At 46.0% G+C, this 19,192-nt stretch overlaps 1 protein-coding gene across 6 annotated transcripts in view; it reads right to left on the reverse strand.

Annotated features, from left to right (window-relative positions):
- The window catches only part of COL5A3 (collagen type V alpha 3 chain), a 126,052-nt gene that overhangs the window by 81,207 nt on the left and 25,653 nt on the right, over nucleotides 1-19,192 (reverse strand). For 2 of the 6 annotated variants that reach the window (XM_081851659.1, XM_081851664.1), the window contains exons 2-8: nucleotides 19,018-19,185; nucleotides 18,532-18,745; nucleotides 16,808-16,970; nucleotides 7,805-7,927; nucleotides 5,961-6,092; nucleotides 2,130-2,249; nucleotides 176-367 (exon numbers count right to left, since the gene is read on the reverse strand). In XM_081851659.1, the coding sequence (XP_081707785.1) occupies nucleotides 176-367; nucleotides 2,130-2,249; nucleotides 5,961-6,092; nucleotides 7,805-7,927; nucleotides 16,808-16,970; nucleotides 18,532-18,745; nucleotides 19,018-19,185 (1,112 nt within the window). Of the gene's footprint in view, nucleotides 1-175; nucleotides 368-2,129; nucleotides 2,250-5,618; nucleotides 5,935-5,960; nucleotides 6,093-7,804; nucleotides 7,928-11,603; nucleotides 11,741-16,807; nucleotides 16,971-18,531; nucleotides 18,746-19,017; nucleotides 19,186-19,192 lie in introns of those variants that run through there. The other 4 variants (XM_081851660.1, XM_081851661.1, XM_081851662.1 and 1 more) reach the window with 4 other exon arrangements.

The following is a 19,192-nucleotide window of genomic DNA, read 5'->3' on the forward strand; positions in this document are numbered from 1 at the left end:
GCACAGTCAGTGATCAGGGATGATGAAAGTTGTGGTCCAACATCTGGAGGGTAACAGGTTCCCCAATTCTGCCATAATGGGGCAATGGCAGGTGGCCAAATACTATGGTATGATGGGGGCTCAACCAGGGATGGGGAATTAGTAGACCTCAGAAGTGTGTCTCTGTGGTCATTACCGGGGGGAGCTGGAGGGTGTCTTCACTGCGCTCAGCCGGATCATACCGCTCTTCCTCATTCGCATCCCTTCGGTCATAGTAGTCCTCATATTCCCTGTCTCTGTAGTCAAGTCTCTCCTCATATGCTCTGTAAGTGCCATTGGCATCCAGGTCTGAGTCCTCACCAATCTCATACTGTTCTCCAAAAAGGTCCTGTCAGGATAGGAGAAATTAAGCACAGCAGAGTCTGCCTGTTTCCTGTAGCCACTTTGCTTCCTTTGCTGGACTACCTCCCCACGACCAAATGATTACATTCTATTGCCCTTTCAAAGAAAGTAAAGAGCATTTGTTCATCCATTCCTGGGAGGGCCAGCACAGACACTGTAAAGTTCTACATGATTCTACACATGAGTATCAGTCTCAATACTTCCTTTAAAAAAGTTATTAAGGTATTTATATACCATCTATTACTCTACCAAATAACCTTGCTGCGGTATTCTGCATCAGCTGCAGCTCTGAACCAACCTCAAGGGAAGCCCCAGAAGAGCACATTACAGTGATCCAATCGAGAGCATCCAATCACAGTGGCCCTTGGGGTGCCCCTCCTTTGTATGGAATATTTAGCATGACCAAGGGCTACAAGTATGCAACTGTACAAGTGTACAGTCCCTAGTTCCATGGCTATTGTGTGGGGTAGCACTTGAGCACAAGGCTTGCTCAAGCATTTTGGGTAGAATGACAGGGCCATGTGTGAAATAGCCTGGGGAATAAGAGAAGAAACAATGGTTTTTAATTACAGGAATGTAAATTGAGGTTAAATGTTAGAGGGAAATGTCATGTTTTCAAACAGCAGGGGTTTACTCCCACATTAATTTCTACAGTAAGCAGTAGTTTACACTGCCAGTCTGCGAGGATTAAACTCCTGCTGTCCCTCTTTGTTTTACCCACATGCTGAGAAAGAAATTTAACAGCTCTCCTTTCCTTCTATTGAATAATGCTGCCCTTGAAAAGGACACAATATCCCATTATTTCTGCCCCAGACAGTGATAGGTATACCGTACTCTCTACCCTAGAACCGTCCACATCTTCTCTTTCAATTATCCCTGGGGAAACTGCAGTAAACTACAGCTACATTTCCCCAGTAGTAATTTAATCACTCAACTATGACTGGTCATGTGCAAACCCTACTGTGATGGAGACACATCCAACTCAAGTTCCAGCGGTGGATTGGAACTCTAATCACCTGTCAGTGAAAGCACATTCTATAAGGCTCATTCAGGAAAAGAATACGGATTGTTGTGGAATCTCCTCCTGAAGTTTCTCAAAGAAAGTTTAGGTATCTGTCATGGATGTTATAGTATGAATGAAAAGCAGCAGACTGCAGGGACTGCTAGGTACTGCTGAGGTGGAGAAACTATGTTTAATTACTGCTCAGCATCATGGGGGCTGTAGACAGCCTTTTTAATCTCTGTGATTCGCGGCAGCTGATTGAGGTTAGGCAAAAGCAAGTGGGACAGTGTCTGTGAAACTGGAGGATTTCAAAACATAGGTAGGCAAATAAACATCTGAAAGTTCCCCTAACATCAAAATATATTGGCACGTCAAAAACTAGACTGTCAAACTGAATAGACCAAAAGATTCCTTCTCTCTAACATGTTCTTCTCCATGTGCCTAGAGGTGTGGGTTAAAATAATAATAATAATAATAATAATAATAATAATAATAATAATAATAACACTACAATTATTAATACAACAAAAGGTAAGCCTTCAAATGTGTGGTGATCCATTTGTAATTTAACATGGTAAAGTCCCAGAGAGGCTGAACCACATGTTTTTTTCTAAACACATAGATTAGACCAAAGTAATCCCTTTCTAAAATACTCGTGAAAATTGTATCAGACTTTCTATGGCCACTGGGAAAGAGAGAACACTTCTCCCATGACTGGCATAGTCCTTCCCCCAAGCCCTCTTACCTCATAGTTGTCTGTGAGGTTAAAGCCAACTGCGATGGTGGCTGCAGTAATAACTCCAGGACTCTCTTCCCAGGACTCAGTGGCTGCCTTTGTAGGTGTAGCTCGAGTTGGAATCTCATACTTGAGGGTGGCAGAAGGTAAATAAGATGTTAAATACAGAATTTTTGGGATGTGCTGTTATATATTTGTTACTCTATATCTAGCAGTGAGCGCATGGTGGTGTACAATTTGTCCAGGAGTTAGAAATATGCCATCAGCCAAAAGCCAACCAGGGCAGTCATGGTGAAAGGAAAACACCAGGGCTAATGGAGCCCAGCACGTTAAAGGTTACACCAACTAGAGCCAGCCATGCTTCTGAGCCAATAGGGTTTGGTTGGGGCGGAAATGTAAAATAATAAGCTACCATTCCCTAAAGCCTCCTAGCATTAAGGCAGCCAGGTTTCCTGGGGGCTCAAGCACTGGCATTCCAGAGGGTGGAGCCTGAGAGCTAAAGGCTACTTGCTAGCAGATATGGGGATAAAGTTTGGTAGGGCAGTTCCAGGTGCTACTAGCACCAGGTAAGGCAAGAGCATGGCTTTGCATAATGTCTGCAGGGAAGAGCCCAGTGGGCACAGAGGCAGTATGAACAGCAGAAGCTCTCAAGCCAAGCACAAAATAGTCTGTCACTTTCAACACTCTGAGATCTGCAACCTCCCCTGGAGACCCTGAAGGCTGGTGAAATTCAAAGCCAAACCTCAAGACACAGCGACCCTAACAGTTCTTGACATCAGGCATATTCCATATCAGCAAAACCTACATATCTGGAAATCTAAGTACAGCTGCTACATGAGGGGGAGGCAGAATCACTTCTGTGCATCTGCTTCACATGCCAGCTATGACTGCCCATCCTATGGATCGCTGGTCACCCATAGTGTGATTTTTGCATGGGACTTAAGTGCATCAGTGAATGCTGGTTCACACCGAGCTGTCATTCCTCAGTCAAATGAATAAACATGGCCAGTCCATTCTTACTCCTGCTGAGGCCCACTGCCATCAAGGAAAGCTCATACCAAGAACTGACTTAGTTGGTCTTTAAGGTGCTACTGGAAGGAATTTGTTTTGTTTTGCCATCAAGGAGTGAAAGAGGCTGCAGCAGAATGGAATAGCACATGTGATTTGTGGTGAATCTATCAGGCTAGGCTGAAGCAATGGAAGAGAAAGAAACCAAGGCCATTCCATCAGCTCTGCTGAGAAATCTACTGGTTTTGGTCCCTCTTCTCCTTGAACTGTTTCCATTCCAACTGGTCATTATAAGAACTACTTTGTAACTTTGAGAATTCTGGTCCAAATTTGCTTTCCTCGCTGTTTCCTCCCCATCCTTTTGTGTTGCACCTTTCAGGTTGTAAGTCTGCAAGCAGAGATTGTCTTGTTCACTATTGATTATATGTAAGCTGCTCTAGGAATCTTTTCAGCTGGGGAACTGGATAAAAATGGTTTAATTAATTTATTCACCCAGTGTCTGACCTGAGAAAGCAGGAGGAAAAGAAAGGAAACAGAACCCAAGAGCACCCAGTCGCATATTTCATCTCCCATGTATTTATTCCCTGGGAGTGTTTAAACTTTGGGTCATTATGAGGCATAAGTAAATAATCACAACAAATTATTTTAAAATGCACTGCTGTTATGCAATTTAATCTCAGACAGATCCCAAAATTGGCCGGGGGCGGGGGGAGGAGGGTAGAATTTTCTCTTCCAGCATCCAACATGCATTAGATCCCCCCCCCCACAACACCTGATATTCAGACCTCCAAAACAGTACTGCCACCTCTCCAACTCCAAGTTACAGTATGTCTTTATAGGTTTACACGAGCAGTTTTTAATTTGAATTAGTTGATTCTGGAATAACAAACAAGATTTGCAAGCCCTCTGGCAGGCTCAATGAGCTTTGCCAAGATGTCTCAAGATGAAGCAGGGTGTGATCTCTACATATGTGTAAGACTAGGTGACCTTGCCAAATTCCAAATGATCCATTTTTGTTGACCATGCTAAATGGTGGGGGGGGGGGTTGTGTAAAAGTATCCAATGCCTATTTGTGATATACTGCCCGGCAGTCCTGAACTTTGCTCATAGCCAAGTGTTTGGGGAATGGTGAAAGGGAGGGATAAGCCCACGTCAAGGCGAAAAGCAAGGGCAGGTGGGTGGCAGCTCTTTCCTGGGAAGAAGTTGGGAAAGGGAAGAGAGGGAAAGATGCTTTTTCTCTGCCAGTACTGAGCAGTCCAGCAGCTGGAGTTCTGATCCCAGAGGGAGGAACTCCTCCAACTGCTCCATTTGGCAGGAAAATGGTTCTCCCTGGCCAAGCCAACAGTGACTCACTGGCAGCATGAGCTCAGCAGCCCCCTGACCCATATTTCACAAGTTTCTGGATACTGCCCTGACATAAAAGGGCCAGTAATGGGAGGAAGGGAGGAGGGCAGCAAAATGCAGGAAGAGAATACAATGGGCACAGGAAGACATACCTATGTCATAAGGATTGGATAGAGGCGAGGCATGATGCTCATTTCTCTCCCCTAAGCCTGGGGGGAGGGGAATCAAAGCTTTGGGGTTCTAACCAACCTGAAACACTTCTCTAGGCTGTTTCACACATGACAGAGTTGCAAACTCAGGTTTTCCACTCAGGAAGGAAACTGGAACTGCAGTGAATTCCACGAGGAGTGTCCTTGTTGTTGTACTCCAAAACTCCCATCGGCCCCAGCCAGCATGACCAATGACTAAGGCTGGTGGGAGTTACATCTGCAACAACATCTGCAGGGCCACAGGCTCCCCACCCCTAATATAGCAGATGAAAAGCTGGTCTAAGTTCAAGGGCAGACCAATAATTGATGATGTATCTCTTTTGACACTGTCATATTATGCAGCCTTGATTTCTGAACATTTTTATTTTTACAACAAAATTCAAGGGATATGGGGGAAGCACTATAAAGAAAGGGACACAAAGAATATCAACACCATGTTCTGAATTAAGCTGATATTCTTTATGTCCCTTTCCTTACTGCACTTTTTTCTATACTGTGTTGTATAAGTAAAACCTTTAGGAAATATACCTTTAAAAAATCCAGGCTGCCTAACAGGACAGTGTCTTAAGAGATACTGATTACTGATTCAAAATATCAAGGTCCAAAGCAATCCATTTTCTTGAGCCTACATTTCTTTATTTACATTTCAACATGCCTGCCTTGTTAAAGGCCAGTATCATCACACCATGATGAAGCCAGCCATAAATCTATGTGAACACTCTCTGTGATCTACGAAGAGGCTACTGTAGCTTCCCATCCATGCAAACGCCCTGCGTTACTCCAGTTTCCTGGGGAAATTTGGCTGATCAAGCTCATCGACTCACGGGCTCATCTCGACTTTGAAAATGACTGATGGTTGAACATCAGGAGAAGACCCATAGGAGACATGACCTGGCACACAGGTGAGGAGAATGTGTCCTCAGGCATGTAAACTCACCTGCGCGTCTGAAGAAAAAGCTTTGTGGCCAACTGGCACCAGTGGAATCAGAAGCATGGAGGTGAGCCCAGAACTCCCGGCTCTCCTAGAGTTCATGACCCCCGAGGCCAGCGGCTGCTGAACATGGTTTTCATGGTTGCCCCTGAGGGGCAGCAACATGTGGACAGAGGAGGCAAGCACTGAGCAGGCAGTTCTGCCTGAAGAACTGCTTGGGACAAAGCAGGAGAAAAGCTGCGAGTTAGGCAGGTTAGGCAGGACAGCTCAGTTAGGCGGGCAGAGGGTTAGGCCAGGAGAGGCTGTGTGTTATTAGGCCAGCAGAGGGCAGTTAGTTGCACTCTCTACCTGGCCGGGGGCCGGAGTGAGCGAGGACGTCTCCGGCGACTCCTTGTTCCTCTTCTTCTTGCCTCTCCCTTTCCTCTTGCCCTTGCCCTTTCTCTTGCCCTTGCCCTTCTTGCCCTTCCTGCGGGGAATGTTCTGCACAGGATTGGGGGGAGGGAGAAGACAGAAGAAGGGGAGGAAACAATGAAGGATGGGGGGAGGGAAAGAGAGAGAAAGCAGACACTTGAGAAAGAAGAGAGGCACTCCACTATTCCCATGGAACACCAAGAGATGCCACCCCCACCCCCAGCCACCAGGAGCCCATTCCCAAGAGACAGGTAGGCAGAGGGGAACAGGGCACACAGAAGAGAGACCCTTCACCCAATAGTCTAGCCCTTGCTTGCTTTGGGGCCAAGATGGCTTGATCCAGTAACAGTTTATACCTGTCCCTTCTGCCCACATACTCACGTTCTGCCTCCATTCCATCATGCCCAGGGCTCTGCTGGATGCCTTTGGGGTCAACCCCATTTTGCCCACTACATCCCACAGGCAGCAGAAGCAATCTCCATCAACCCTCAAATGGACGATCCAGGCTCATGGCTGGCCCTATTAGCTGTGGGCTTACCAAATGGAACTAAAAGCAGTTCCTGCAAGAGGGGTTTCCACACAGAGTTCTGTTCCAACATAGGATCCAGGCAGAGCAGGGCACTGAGACCTTTCAGTAATTCCACAGGCAGCTGCAGAGTGATGGATGCCATTCTGATCATGATGGGAAGGGTGTAGCCTGGTTCTGGAGATCCACTTTCCCCAGACGACAGATTAATAACTCAGAATAGCTCAGCTGGTCAAGCATGAGACTCTTAATCTCAGGGTTGTGGGTTTGGGCCTCATTTTGGACAAATGATTCATGCATTGCAGGGGGTTGGACTAGATGACCCTCAGGGTGTCCCTTCCAACTCTACAGGTCTATGATTCTATTATCTCTCCCACATCCCTGAAGTTAGCAGGCTCTGCTCCAAGGTTTGACTGACATTTCAAAGCATGCTGCCCTCCAATCAATTCCCCTGCCCTGCCCCCATGAGCCCTCTTAAAACGTCAGACTGCATGAATCCTTCAGTCCATTTAGTGATGCTTATATACGCTCATGCTTTGAAGCTGAGAGCCTGGGGATTTCCATAGTTGATAACACAAAAATATGTGGCTCTATATTTCCTGACCATGGCCCCATCACATACTGCTTCCACCCCCACAACCCTTGTCAGTGTGTAATAAATGCAGAAGACAAGCAATATCTGGGGAATACATCAGAGGCCCCCACATTAAGCAGGTCCAGGTCCAGGTTTCAGCAAGGCATGATGATGTACAAAAAAAAAAAAAAAGGCCAGTCTCCACATCTCTACCACAGGCTGAATATGCCTTTGCTGTAGCATTCCCAAGTCCTGGCATGAGCTTCTCCTAGCAGGACTCATTGGATGAATCCAGCTCTGTATGTGTATGAAGGTTTTCTGAATCAGCCTAGCATCTCTGGAATTCTGCCACCTCAAGTACACACACTTTTGGATGCAATTTCCCCTAACATAAAGCATTTTGTATGTTACATTCATCAATATAGACGTCTATACGCACACTTTACCTTAGTATATGCATTTCTGTACATTGCAGAATTCAGAAGAGGGTGGAGTTCACAGAATGGCTGTTTTTCAGTCCATGTACTATTCCAGAAAGTGTGAATTAAGTAGGCTTGCCTTTAAATGCTGACTTAATCAAATATCTCCCCCAGCCCTAGCTCCTATATAGGCCTCCAAATTTGGCTCAGCTCTGGGGTAATAGTCACGAATACAGGGAACCCCTGTACTTTGCTCTCCTACCTCTTCGGGATCCTGGGCATGCAACACATAGGTGAGCTGTCTGTCGCAATCAGGCATGTAATGCTGACAATAGTGGGCTGCAGCTGCTGAATCCGGCACAATCAGCAGCTGCTGGAGATCACCCTGAAAGGAAGACAGGAGTGGGGGAGTGAACACAGCATGTCAGAATGTTGTTGCAAACATGTGCCCATGTGTACAAACACACACACACACACACACACACACACACACACACTGAAAGAACAGGCAGTCATTGTCAGGGTGTATATGTTTGCATGTACCATCTGCCACATGTCTGTGTGTACATTTCTACTGCAATGAGAAGAGAGTGTGGTAAGACTGTGGAGACAATTAAATGAGACAAATGTGTATACTGTATTTTCTTGGACTGTCTCCACCTACAACATCAAGATCAGAATAGCTATCCCTCTGTTACAAAATTGGGAGAGGGGAGCCTGAAGCCTTACTAGTTACAAAAGGTCACCCTGTGAGTTGGAACTTGGTGAGGTGGGAGAACCATTCCTGCTCTTAACCACAATACCACATCATCTCTTAGGAGGAGGTTGCTCTCTCTCTGCCATGCAAGGATAAGAACTCATAGCTTTTCTCCCCAGAACTATGCTGTTTTTAGGTATCACACCTCACAGAACTCTAACCCAGATCCTCCCATTCCAGAAGCCACAGCTTCAGTCAGTTAGCCAGCCCAAAGGATTGGCGAACGCTGATCTTCTCTATTGTTTGCTGCCCATGCAGGCACTCCCAGGCCTTGTCTGGTCCTCAGCCCAACCTTCAAATTGGCTAGAAGCCCTGTGTCCATCTGTCCAGATCAATTCAACCTTGGTCTTGGATATTTTCTTAGCAGGCCTCCTTGCCAGTGTTCATACAGAATTGGCTTCATGAATATCAGACTCTTCTTCCATTTGCCTGACTGCTGATCTCATCCTTTCCTAAATGGACTTTGTAAGGATACAGCACAACAATCCAAATAATCTCCTGTCCACTCTTGGATTCACTATCTCTGGACCATGCTCCAGACAGCAAACATTTAGGCAACACAGAACTTAGCACCCAGCCAATGATGGAGCCTGGCAAAGAGCTCTGTATAGTCTGAAAGTCTGCATACTCATATGCCAATGGAACTTAGAGTGCACTAAAAGAAGTCAATCGTCCCTTTTCCCCTTCTTTCTTTTCATCTCTCTTGCCTGGGACCACAATGCCAACAGCACAGTATGCCAAATTGTTATGACTGTGCATGTACACAAACATGCTTTGAGTTGCAGCTGGACATGCCCCCCTCTCCCTCCACTGGGCCTGTGTGATCCTAGCCAGCCCTGGTGCACAAGCAACATATGCTCCCAATAAATCATCTCCTAAAGTATGTCCATTGGGCCTGTTTCCAGCACAGCCCCCGGAACCGCCTGCTCCCACCTGCTCAGCTGGGACCCACAATTACTGTGCTCCCAACATTCATTTGGAGATGGAAAGGGGAAAAAATCGAGCAGCAAAATGGAGAGCACAGGGGAAGGGAGTGAGTCATGGCCCAAGGGTCAGGTAGGGACAGAGAGGGCTGGATCAAGCAAAGGAAGCCCCTCGGTCAAAAAGGAAGTCACAGGGAGGGAGGAGCCGCCAGGACTGGGAGAGTGTCCAGATTCCCAGACACATAAACAAATAGAATCGCATATGCACACATACACAGAGAGAGAGAACATCTGCATACCCAGCTTTGTAAAAAATATACACTTAAGACCCTGTGAATGCATATTTACTAAGGCACACTTCTAAAATACCTCCTAGCATTCTGTTCCCATTCACTGATGTCACAGCTCATTCAATCTACTTCCAGCCAAATTGCAGAGTATCACATTTTCATATACTACTGTCTAGCAAAAAGCATGCTGTGAACCCTCTGTGCATAACCCCCTCCCAGATTTATTCTGTGGGGAGAATAGCCAGTTAGGTGGACTTGGAGATAGGGAGGGTTACAGAGATATCCAAGAATTTTAATCACCAAAATTGCATCACCAAATGTCGAACAAAGAGACAGACCCTACTCTCTCACACAATTCAGGCTGGCTGCTTGCAGAAAGGTGGTTAATATTGCAAATGGGTCATTCAGATATTTTAAGCAGGTCTTTAGCAACAGAGGCTTTTAAAAAACCATTTTTTCCTTAGAAATTATAAATTCTGACTAAGCATCCCGAAACAGGCAGCGAACACATGCTGAGGAGCCTGTTGGCCAAGGATCTCTGGCCTTCATCCATCACACATCCAGGGATGTGTACCTGCCCTTCATACTTTCTGTTTACTATGGAAAATGCCAGTGTTGCAGCCATGAGCATGATTGCTGTGTGGAGTGGTTTTAACTGAAGGGCTGGAGCAAGGAATGAGAGTCCCAGAGTCCCCTTTCACCTAACTAGAATGGAATTTGACAGAAGGCAGAATAGTGACTGCTTGTGAAACTATAGTTCCTGCACTTCTTGCCCTGTTGTTCCTCTCAAGCCCACCCCTCACTGCAGGCTCCCTGTTCTGCTTCAGGAGGATTAGCTGCATTCCTTGCTGGAGGTAGGAGAGAGGATTATGAGAGAAGTGTGACAGAACAGGCATACAATGTAGCTTTGGAGCATTCCTCCTGGTTCCTTACACACACACACACACACACACACACACACACACACACACACAGTTCCAGTGAGCCCTCCCACCACATTGCTACCCAACAGACAGCTGCTCCACAGTCCAAAATGGCCACATCCAAAACTTCCAGGCACTCCGTCGCTGCCGCCCAACTCCCCAGAGGCTAATGGCTCTGGGCCAAGGTTTCCTGAGAGCCACTACAAGAAGTGCTTGTTCTTGGCCACCCCCAGGACCCGGCCTAGATGCCTTCAAAGACCTTCTGCCCTCTGACATTTTGTGCTTGGGGCAAGAATGTAGGAGGCGGCTGGGGGTTTTCTCTGCTTCTGGAGACCACTGGAAAAGGGCCAGCGTTGTCCCGCCCAGATTTGGGAATCCCTGGGGCGAGATCGGGGATTTTCTCTTCAGATGAAAAACATCTGCAGCACTTGAAATATTATTATTATTATTATTATTATTATTATTATTATTATTATTATTCCCCACCCATCTGACTGGGTTTCCCCAATCAGTCTGGGTGGCTTACAGCATATCTAAAAGCATAATAATAATAAAAAATCAAACACTAAAAATTTCCCAATACCAGACTGCCTTCACATGTCTTCTAAAAGTTGTGTAATTCTTTAACTCCTTGACATCTGACAGGAGGGCATTCCACAGGGAGGACGTCACTAACAAGAAGGCCCTCTGCCTTCTTGGTTTTCCTTTTAAAACTTTATTTCCACTTCTGTTTGGAAAAGGTAAGATATATGGGCACTCATTCCACAAAAGTGCAGAATCTCCTCACTGCAGACAGATACGGCTTCCTCTTCTCTGCCTTCTCCTCATGCCTTCTTCCCCTACCCCTTTTTAGGTTCCTGTTTCTGCCTATCCACAGTGGCTCACTTCATGGGATGGAGGCACCTTAATGGCCTCCCAGCAGAAGTGTTGCTGCCATTTACTGGGAGGAGGACGGGTGAAGCAACAGCCAGATTGGGAATATGCAGTCACATCACTAGACTCAACCCAGTGCTCCCACCTGTTTGCCCACCCAGCCCTGATATTGTTGCTGCCTTACTCCTCCTCCCCGTAAGCAGCCATGACACTACTGCCCGGAGGCTTTTGCTGCAGCTCTGCCCTACCAGACAAGCCATTTTTGCTGCCTATTGTGCACCCTTCCATCACTTACATTATCTCTGGGCTCCCTGTCCTTTAGCTTCACTACGTCTTGGGACCTCTTTCCAGTCATAAGGCCTATGTGAGGTTTTAATCCCAGCCAAACTGACAACTGTCCCTTTCTTCATTTGATGCTGACAGCAAACATTCCTGAGTAGCTGCAATGTTTGCAGACAATATTCTGTGTCATCTCATGAGCTCAGGCAACCCATACCAGAAGTTTCACTGTCACAGTCACAATAGGACCATGGTATGATGATCTAACTTTCTCATTGTGACTCCAAGGCCATAAAAGGACAGCCCACTCAGTTCTGTGTCTGCAGTCCCTGCCTGAAATTAAGTGAAGCTCCATAAGAAAGATCCTAACGTAAATCCGGCAGTCAGTACAGGCATACAAAGGCAGGCTCTGCTAAACTCCCTCAACCATACAGGCAGCAAGCTTCAGAGAGTGAAGGGTGGAAACGGGAGGTGGGGGGGACCTGTGCACGAGTCATTGGTTTTCCATGCTCCAACATCAATTTACATTTCAGAGGGTGCCAAGGTGACTGCTAGGGCAGAAAAGGGCATCTGGATTCTATAAGATTTGTGGCACTATAAAATATCTGGCCCTGTGAGCCCAAAGTCCACGCAGCCTCCCAGATTCCTGCCAGACCCACGAAAGAAGGTGGCATGTGTCAGCATTGCCCTTGAGCCAGTGTACCAACTGGACTCATGCACTACAGCCCCGACTGGGCTAGGCGAGCTGGGTAGCACTGCCAGAGACCTCCTTTCCCACAGGAACAGGTCACAGTGCTGTGGACTCACAGCTTGGAGCTGAGAGCACCGGATTCACTTCCACAATTATACAGTCGTTGCGCAGCAGCGTTTTGCAGAGTCTTGCAGAGTATAAACCACTCGGAGAGCAGCTCTGTAGAATATCTTCCTTTTATTCTATTGCTACAGCTATAATACAAAACTATATACAGAGCTACAAATTCTGAGCATAAATCAATGCTATACTCTGAGTGCCTGCAGCTGCTCTTAGCAGCAATCTTATCTATAAACACGATCTCTTGCACACTCTCTCCGACACACTGACTGACTCTCTCTCTCACACTAATTAAGTAGAGAGCAGTACATTGCTCCTCCTCTCTGTAGAGTCAGCAGAGACCTCAGGAGATTCTTGGATATGGGAGGGGTGAAATCTCCTCATCCTCCCCCATTTCATCCGACCATTCAAGAATCTTTAACATAACTGCAATTTACACACACACTCCAAAAGTTGTTCTCTGCTTACAACCTTGGTAACATATTTGCAGGTATCTTTCTCCCCCTTTATCTAAGATACTTTATCACATCATTAAACAGTTACTTCAACCACTCTGTGTCTATTAGGAAAGAGTTAAAGCATAAATCTCAACCTGTAGTTTACACAAAATACACATTGTGAATATACAAATGAATAAGCAGCTTCTAGAAAAATCTTCATACACATTTCTTCCTCTCAGATACAAATTGACATTTCTAATTAGGCAGATTTGAACAAACCACTTTAAACACATGCTTGCTCCTTCAATCCTGATCCTTCAAATGTCAGGTAAGGAAATAAATGCAGCGTTTTGTGCTATTACTCTCAGCACATTTCATGCTAGGTTTAAAAACCCCACCAGAGTTGCATGTGACCGCAGCCTTTGCAAACTCTTCAGAAAACCTTTTCGGTGGTACACCCTTGGTTGTTCTCTCAGATCTGCGCAAAACTCTCTGATCCTCTTGTTCTGGTGCTTCCTCCTCTTTGGGAGAATGGGGAGCTAAAGTATATGAAGCTGCTAAGTCTGAATCAGCGTCAGACTCACCTGAGGCTTTTGGGCTCTGATAATCTGTGCCACCATCCAGAACTACATTGGCATCAGGATTATCAATCACATCAGAACTTGCCTCCCTCTTAACTTTCTTTGCCCCTCTTGCACCATCATCACAAATGGGATGGCACTGAAAAACGCCAACTCTGTCCCATTGTGGATTGTCGTCAATGCTCCTGGTCAGCCTTATGGTTTTCGTGTCTGTGATCAGGACACGATAAGACCCTTTCTCATATCCTAGGAAAACACCATGTTCTCCACGCTTACTCAGTTTGTCACCCTGCGAGGTGTGCACCCAAACCTCCGAACCAAAAATTTTAAAGTGCTTCACACATGGCTTCCTTCCGTGAAGCATCTCATATGGGGTGCAATTTACACTAGACTGATACCTCCTGTTATACACGTAACAGAAAAACGAAAGAGCTTCGGCCCAAAAAGGATTGGGCAGCCCCGAATCATGTAACAGTGTTCTAATTCCTTGCTGCAGGGTCTGGTTCATTCTCTCACATAAACCATTCTGCCAGGGCGATCTGGGCGTGGCAGTCCTATGCTCAATGCCCTGTTCAGAAAGAAAAGCCTCAAACTCTTCTGAACAAAACTCTCCACCCCTGTCAGTGAAAATACAACGTACATTCTCATTATGTACATTCCTGAGCCATTTACAAAACTGACGAAACTTAGTAAAGGCTTCAGACTTTTTCTGCAGCAAATAGACCCAAACATATTTCGAATAGGAGTCTATCAAAACCATGAAAATCCTTGAATTGCCTCTAGAGAGCGCTAGAGGCCCCACTAAGTCTGCATGAATGACTTCATATGGTTTCTTGGCCTCTCTCCCAGACTCTGTACCTTTGGGAGCTTGCCTTGCCTTACTCTCAGCACAAGAAACACATTTCATGTGGTAGGGACATTATTTCAGCTTCATACCCTGAACCAAATCAGGCATTTTTGCACAGCCTGGAAATTCAAATGACCATAAACACGGTGGTAATAATGAATACATTGGTCATGCAACTTCTCATTCTCATCTACAGACAAATTGCAACACTCTTTCACAGTTGCTTCTGCAGTGCCTGTACCTGAAACAAAAGGCAGTTGATACAGACCATTTACACATTTTGCATATAGAATGAGCTTGCCATCTTGACGAATTTCACAGCAAGATTTAGTAAACACCACCTTAAACCCCTGATGATCAAGCTGGGAAACACTCAACAAATTGTCCTGAATATCAGGCGCATACAGGACATTCTTAATAGTTGCATTCAGGCTTTTTAAGAACACAGTTCCCTTAGCCTCACTCGTGAGAACTGTCCCATCTGCTTGATGAATTTCTTTCTCTTGCTTCTCAAGCTGAACAAAGAGATCCTTATCTTTGGCTACGTGGTTGGAACAGCCAGAGTCGATCACGAAGAAACTCCGCCCACGTTGATTGCAGCAGCGAGAGATCAAAACCTTTGAAGTAGCAGGTGCTTGGGGATTTCGTCCTCCTCCCCCTCTGCCTCTGAAGCTTCCCTTTTTCTTTGAAGTTTTCTTGCAGCACTGAAAACTCAAATGGCCTTGTGCTCCACATGAAAAGCACCGCTTCAACTTTAGTGCTTTAACAGCAGCAGTTTCACTTTCACTTTCCCCTGCTGAAAACTCAGGCACATTTTCAAGCACATTTTTAGCAGCACAGTCCCGGCTTTCTTTAGCAGCCTGTCTGCGATCCCACTCATTCAGGAGCACGCTAGACACATAATCTTCTGTTAGCCGGTCAGAAGGCATTGTAGAAATCTGGGCAGCTACTCCATCGTAAGAATCATCTAGGCTATTTATCATCAGCATTGCAAACACAGCCTCTGAAATAGCCAGGTCTCGCTGAACAAGGTCCTGTCTGAGACGCTTTAACTGAGATAGATGGCTAGGCAAATCACCACCTTTCTCCAACTGCAACCTGCACAGCTTCTTGAAGAAAATCACACTGGAACCAGCATTTTGTCTCAGATGCATATCTCTCAACTTATGCCAAACAGCTTGTGCAGTCTCTTGACCCTCTAAGTTTACCAGCAAGTGGTCTGAAACACTCAAAACAATTGTCCCTTGGGCTTTCATATCTGCAGCATGCCACTCAGCCCAATCATCATCATCCTTATCTGGAGGGTCATCTTCTATCGTGTGAAATAGCTTTTCCCTCTGTAAAAGCGCTTTCATCTTAACTTGCCAAACTGCATAGTTTTCAGGCGTGAGGAGGGGAAAAGATAGAGCCATCTGGCCAGAATGTGCACAGGCCATGTCTGCTATTACTTAGAGCAAGACACTTCCCTCATGCAAACACAGATAAAGCCCTGGACTCCTTCAGCCACTCTCTCTCCCACTCAGAGCGCAATTAACAGGCAAACAGGGATGCTATCTTCTTTCTTTGGCAGTCAGCAACATACCTCAAGCAGCAGCAGCAGCAACAGCAACAGCAGCAGCTTGAACACTCTGCTCCAACACAGCTCTGCTTCTAGGCACCACAAATCAGTCCAGCATGCAGCCTCCGTTCCACCGTCCAGCAATCAGCAACAGAAACCTCTGGCGACTGGGACGACTGGGATGACTGGAACAACGACTGGTCAGACGACTGGGCCCATAACCGATGTCAGCATCGCCCTTGAGCCAGTGTACCAACTGGACTCATGCACTACAGCCCCGACTGGGCTAGGCGAGCTGGGTAGCACTGCCAGAGACCTCCTTTCCCACAGGAACAGGTCACAGTGCTGTGGACTCACAGCTTGGAGCTGAGAGCACCGGATTCGCTTCCACAATTATACAGTCGTTGCGCAGCAGCGTTTTGCAGAGTCTTGCAGAGTATAAACCACTCGAAGAGCAGCTCTGTAGAATATCTTCCTTTTATTCTATTGCTACAGCTATAATACAAAACTATATACAGAGCTACAAATTCTGAGCATAAATCAATGCTATACTCTGAGTGCCTGCAGCTGCTCTTAGCAGCAATCTTATCTATAAACACGATCTCTTGCACTCTCTCTCCGACACACTGACTGACTCTCTCTCACACACTAATTAAGTAGAGAGCAGTACATTGCTCCTCCTCTCTGTAGAGTCAGCAGAGACCTCAGGAGATTCTTGGATATGGGAGGGGTGAAATCTCCTCAGCATGACTGGAATTGGGTACACAGAGTTCTGGATTCAGTAACTCCCATAAGAAACAATGTTGGCACATTGGTAAGGCCAGATGTTTGGTGGGTCATGCATCCCAACTAGAGTTTTGTTTGTGAAGACATCTGTAGGCAAATATAGACTATCTAACTGACTGGTACACTCTTTGGCAGCAGTTAGAGGTGCATGAAATGATCAAAGAAAGCATTTGAGACTTCTGAACAATATTTCCTACCTCAAAAACATCTTCATCTGGCCGGCGAGCTGCAAGCAAGGTGGCACCATCAACACTGACAACTGGCTGCATGGCTCGCTTTAGGGGAAGTATTGCAGGGTCTTCACAGTCAATGCTCAAAGATACATTCCCACCTTCCACACTCAGAGCAATGCGATGCCACCTGCCAAGGGATGGTACAGGTCAGAAAGGTGGGTATTAAGTGGGATAGATAAGGTGCCTGGAAACAGGGCACTGGGGACCTAGATCATACTCTCATCTGACAGTGGAGTGGACTGACTTTCACCATGTATAGTGAAACAGGGGGTGTGAAACAGACCCAGAGAGGCCAAGAGAATGAGACTGGAAACAGTGCTATTTGCTGTTGGCATAAAAGAAGCTGTGGTAATATGATCCAGGAGGAGAAAAGAGGCAACACTGAATTTTCACATTAATAATGATTGTTTCCCACATCTTAAAATTCACTTTATTTGTATCCCACCCTGTTCCCAAGGAACTCAGGAAAGCACATGTGCGGTTATCTGTTTTATCCTATAAGGTAGACTAGGATGAGAGAGAGTGACTTGCCCAAGACCACACAGCGAGTTTTTGAATATGTACAAGTGGGGATTTGAACCCAGCTCTTCACGGTCCAAAATCTACCCAATACACCAACCCTTTGATATATGGATTTGAGCTACTCAGCTAAATCTTGGACTGAGGATCTCCACTGATAATCGCTTCCATATCATTTAAAAGTTCACATCTCATTTATGCTCACAACCTCCCCAAGAGGTAGGCTGGGTTGACAGAGTATGTGATAAGGAACTCGCTAAGACCATCCAGTAAAATTAATGGCCCTGGAATAATGTGAACAAATGTCTGGCATGATCAAACCCAATACTTTATTCACTACTTCACACATACCAAAAGGAATGGTGTAATTGGAGAAGACCACAGGAACAGATATGGGATATGAGAATCATGGAATGGAGATGAGCAGAAATGTCTCACCACAATTCAATGGCATTTAATAAGGAATTATCAAAGCAAAGAGTTAAAGCAGACATGGGGAACATTTGACCCCCCCCCCCCCAGACGTTGCTAGATGACAACTCTCATCAGCCGTGACCATCAACCATACTGACTCTAGCTGATGGAAGCTGAAGACCAGCAACAGCTAGAGGACCACAGGTTCCCCATCTTTAGAAAGTGGAATATTAGGGCTGGGATACCACCTTAGGAAAAATCTGTGTATGTGTGTGCCTGGGGTGTGTCCACAGGGGTGGGGAGTGTCCACTCATTCTTCTTATCTCTGTTCAAGGATTTTAAAAAGGTTTGGGTTATTGGCAAAATCTATTTGACCGGACAGGCCGATGGGAATGTGTGCACAAGGGAATATGATAGAAGCATACAGAAGCTGTCTTTACTGAGTCAGACCACTGGTCTATCTAGCTCAGTATTGTCTGCACGAACTGGCAGTGGCTCTCCATGTTTCAAACAAGGGGACACTCCTAGCCCTGGGGATGCTGGAGGTTGAACCAAGAGTTTTCTTTGTGCAAGGCAGATGCTCTATCCACTGAACTGTAGCCCTTCCCCATGAGACTTTCATTATACAACCATCAGCTCTTTGAAATTATATAAGACACTGTAGACCTAAACTGGTCTTTCAGTTGTGTGCATGTGTGCCCAAATCAGATAACAACTTTCAGTGGCTTCTTCCCACCCCACCGATCCCAACTCACTTGCCATCAGCCAAGTTGACTCGGCGAAAATGAGGATAGTCCTCAGGCACTGGGTGGCCAAGCTGGTCTTCATAGAGGAAGACCGGAGACCGTCCGATCTCTACACCAAGTTGCTGTACTCCCCGCTCATCATATACAGAGAGCAAGAATGACTGGCTTCCTTTGGCAGCTCGCAGAGTAGCCAGTATTGAGAAGTCCACTGGGAAGGAGCCATCTGCAAGGGAGGAAGGCAATGCATCATGACAGTGAGAACTGGGAAGGAATTAGAGAAAACATTACTGAAGTGATGGTATAAGAAATAGAAGGTATTGTGCAGCAGATGGGGAGAAAATGGGATGGGAAGTTGGAAAAATACAAATTCATGTACTGAAATATATGTTAAACTTTTGAAAATTTAAACAAAAAATATTACAAAAAAGGCTCAGAGCCTGCCCATCAGCTTTGATGCAATACACAATCCAATGAGTTTTCATGCTCCACCCTTACCAGGAAAGAGCTGCTTGGTTGGGGCGCTGAAATATGTCTGGTTCTCTAGGCGGAAGGCAAGATCACTTTCATCAGAGCCATTTCTCTGGGTGCAGATACCAGCAGCGATAGAGACCCCATTTTTGCCCTCTCGCACACCAAACGCCTGGAGCACATCCACAAGGCCATCTGGAAG

This window comes from Podarcis erhardii (assembly GCF_964252035.2).
Source record: "Podarcis erhardii genome assembly, chromosome: 2".
In the NCBI taxonomy this organism is placed as follows: domain Eukaryota; kingdom Metazoa; phylum Chordata; class Lepidosauria; order Squamata; family Lacertidae; genus Podarcis; species Podarcis erhardii.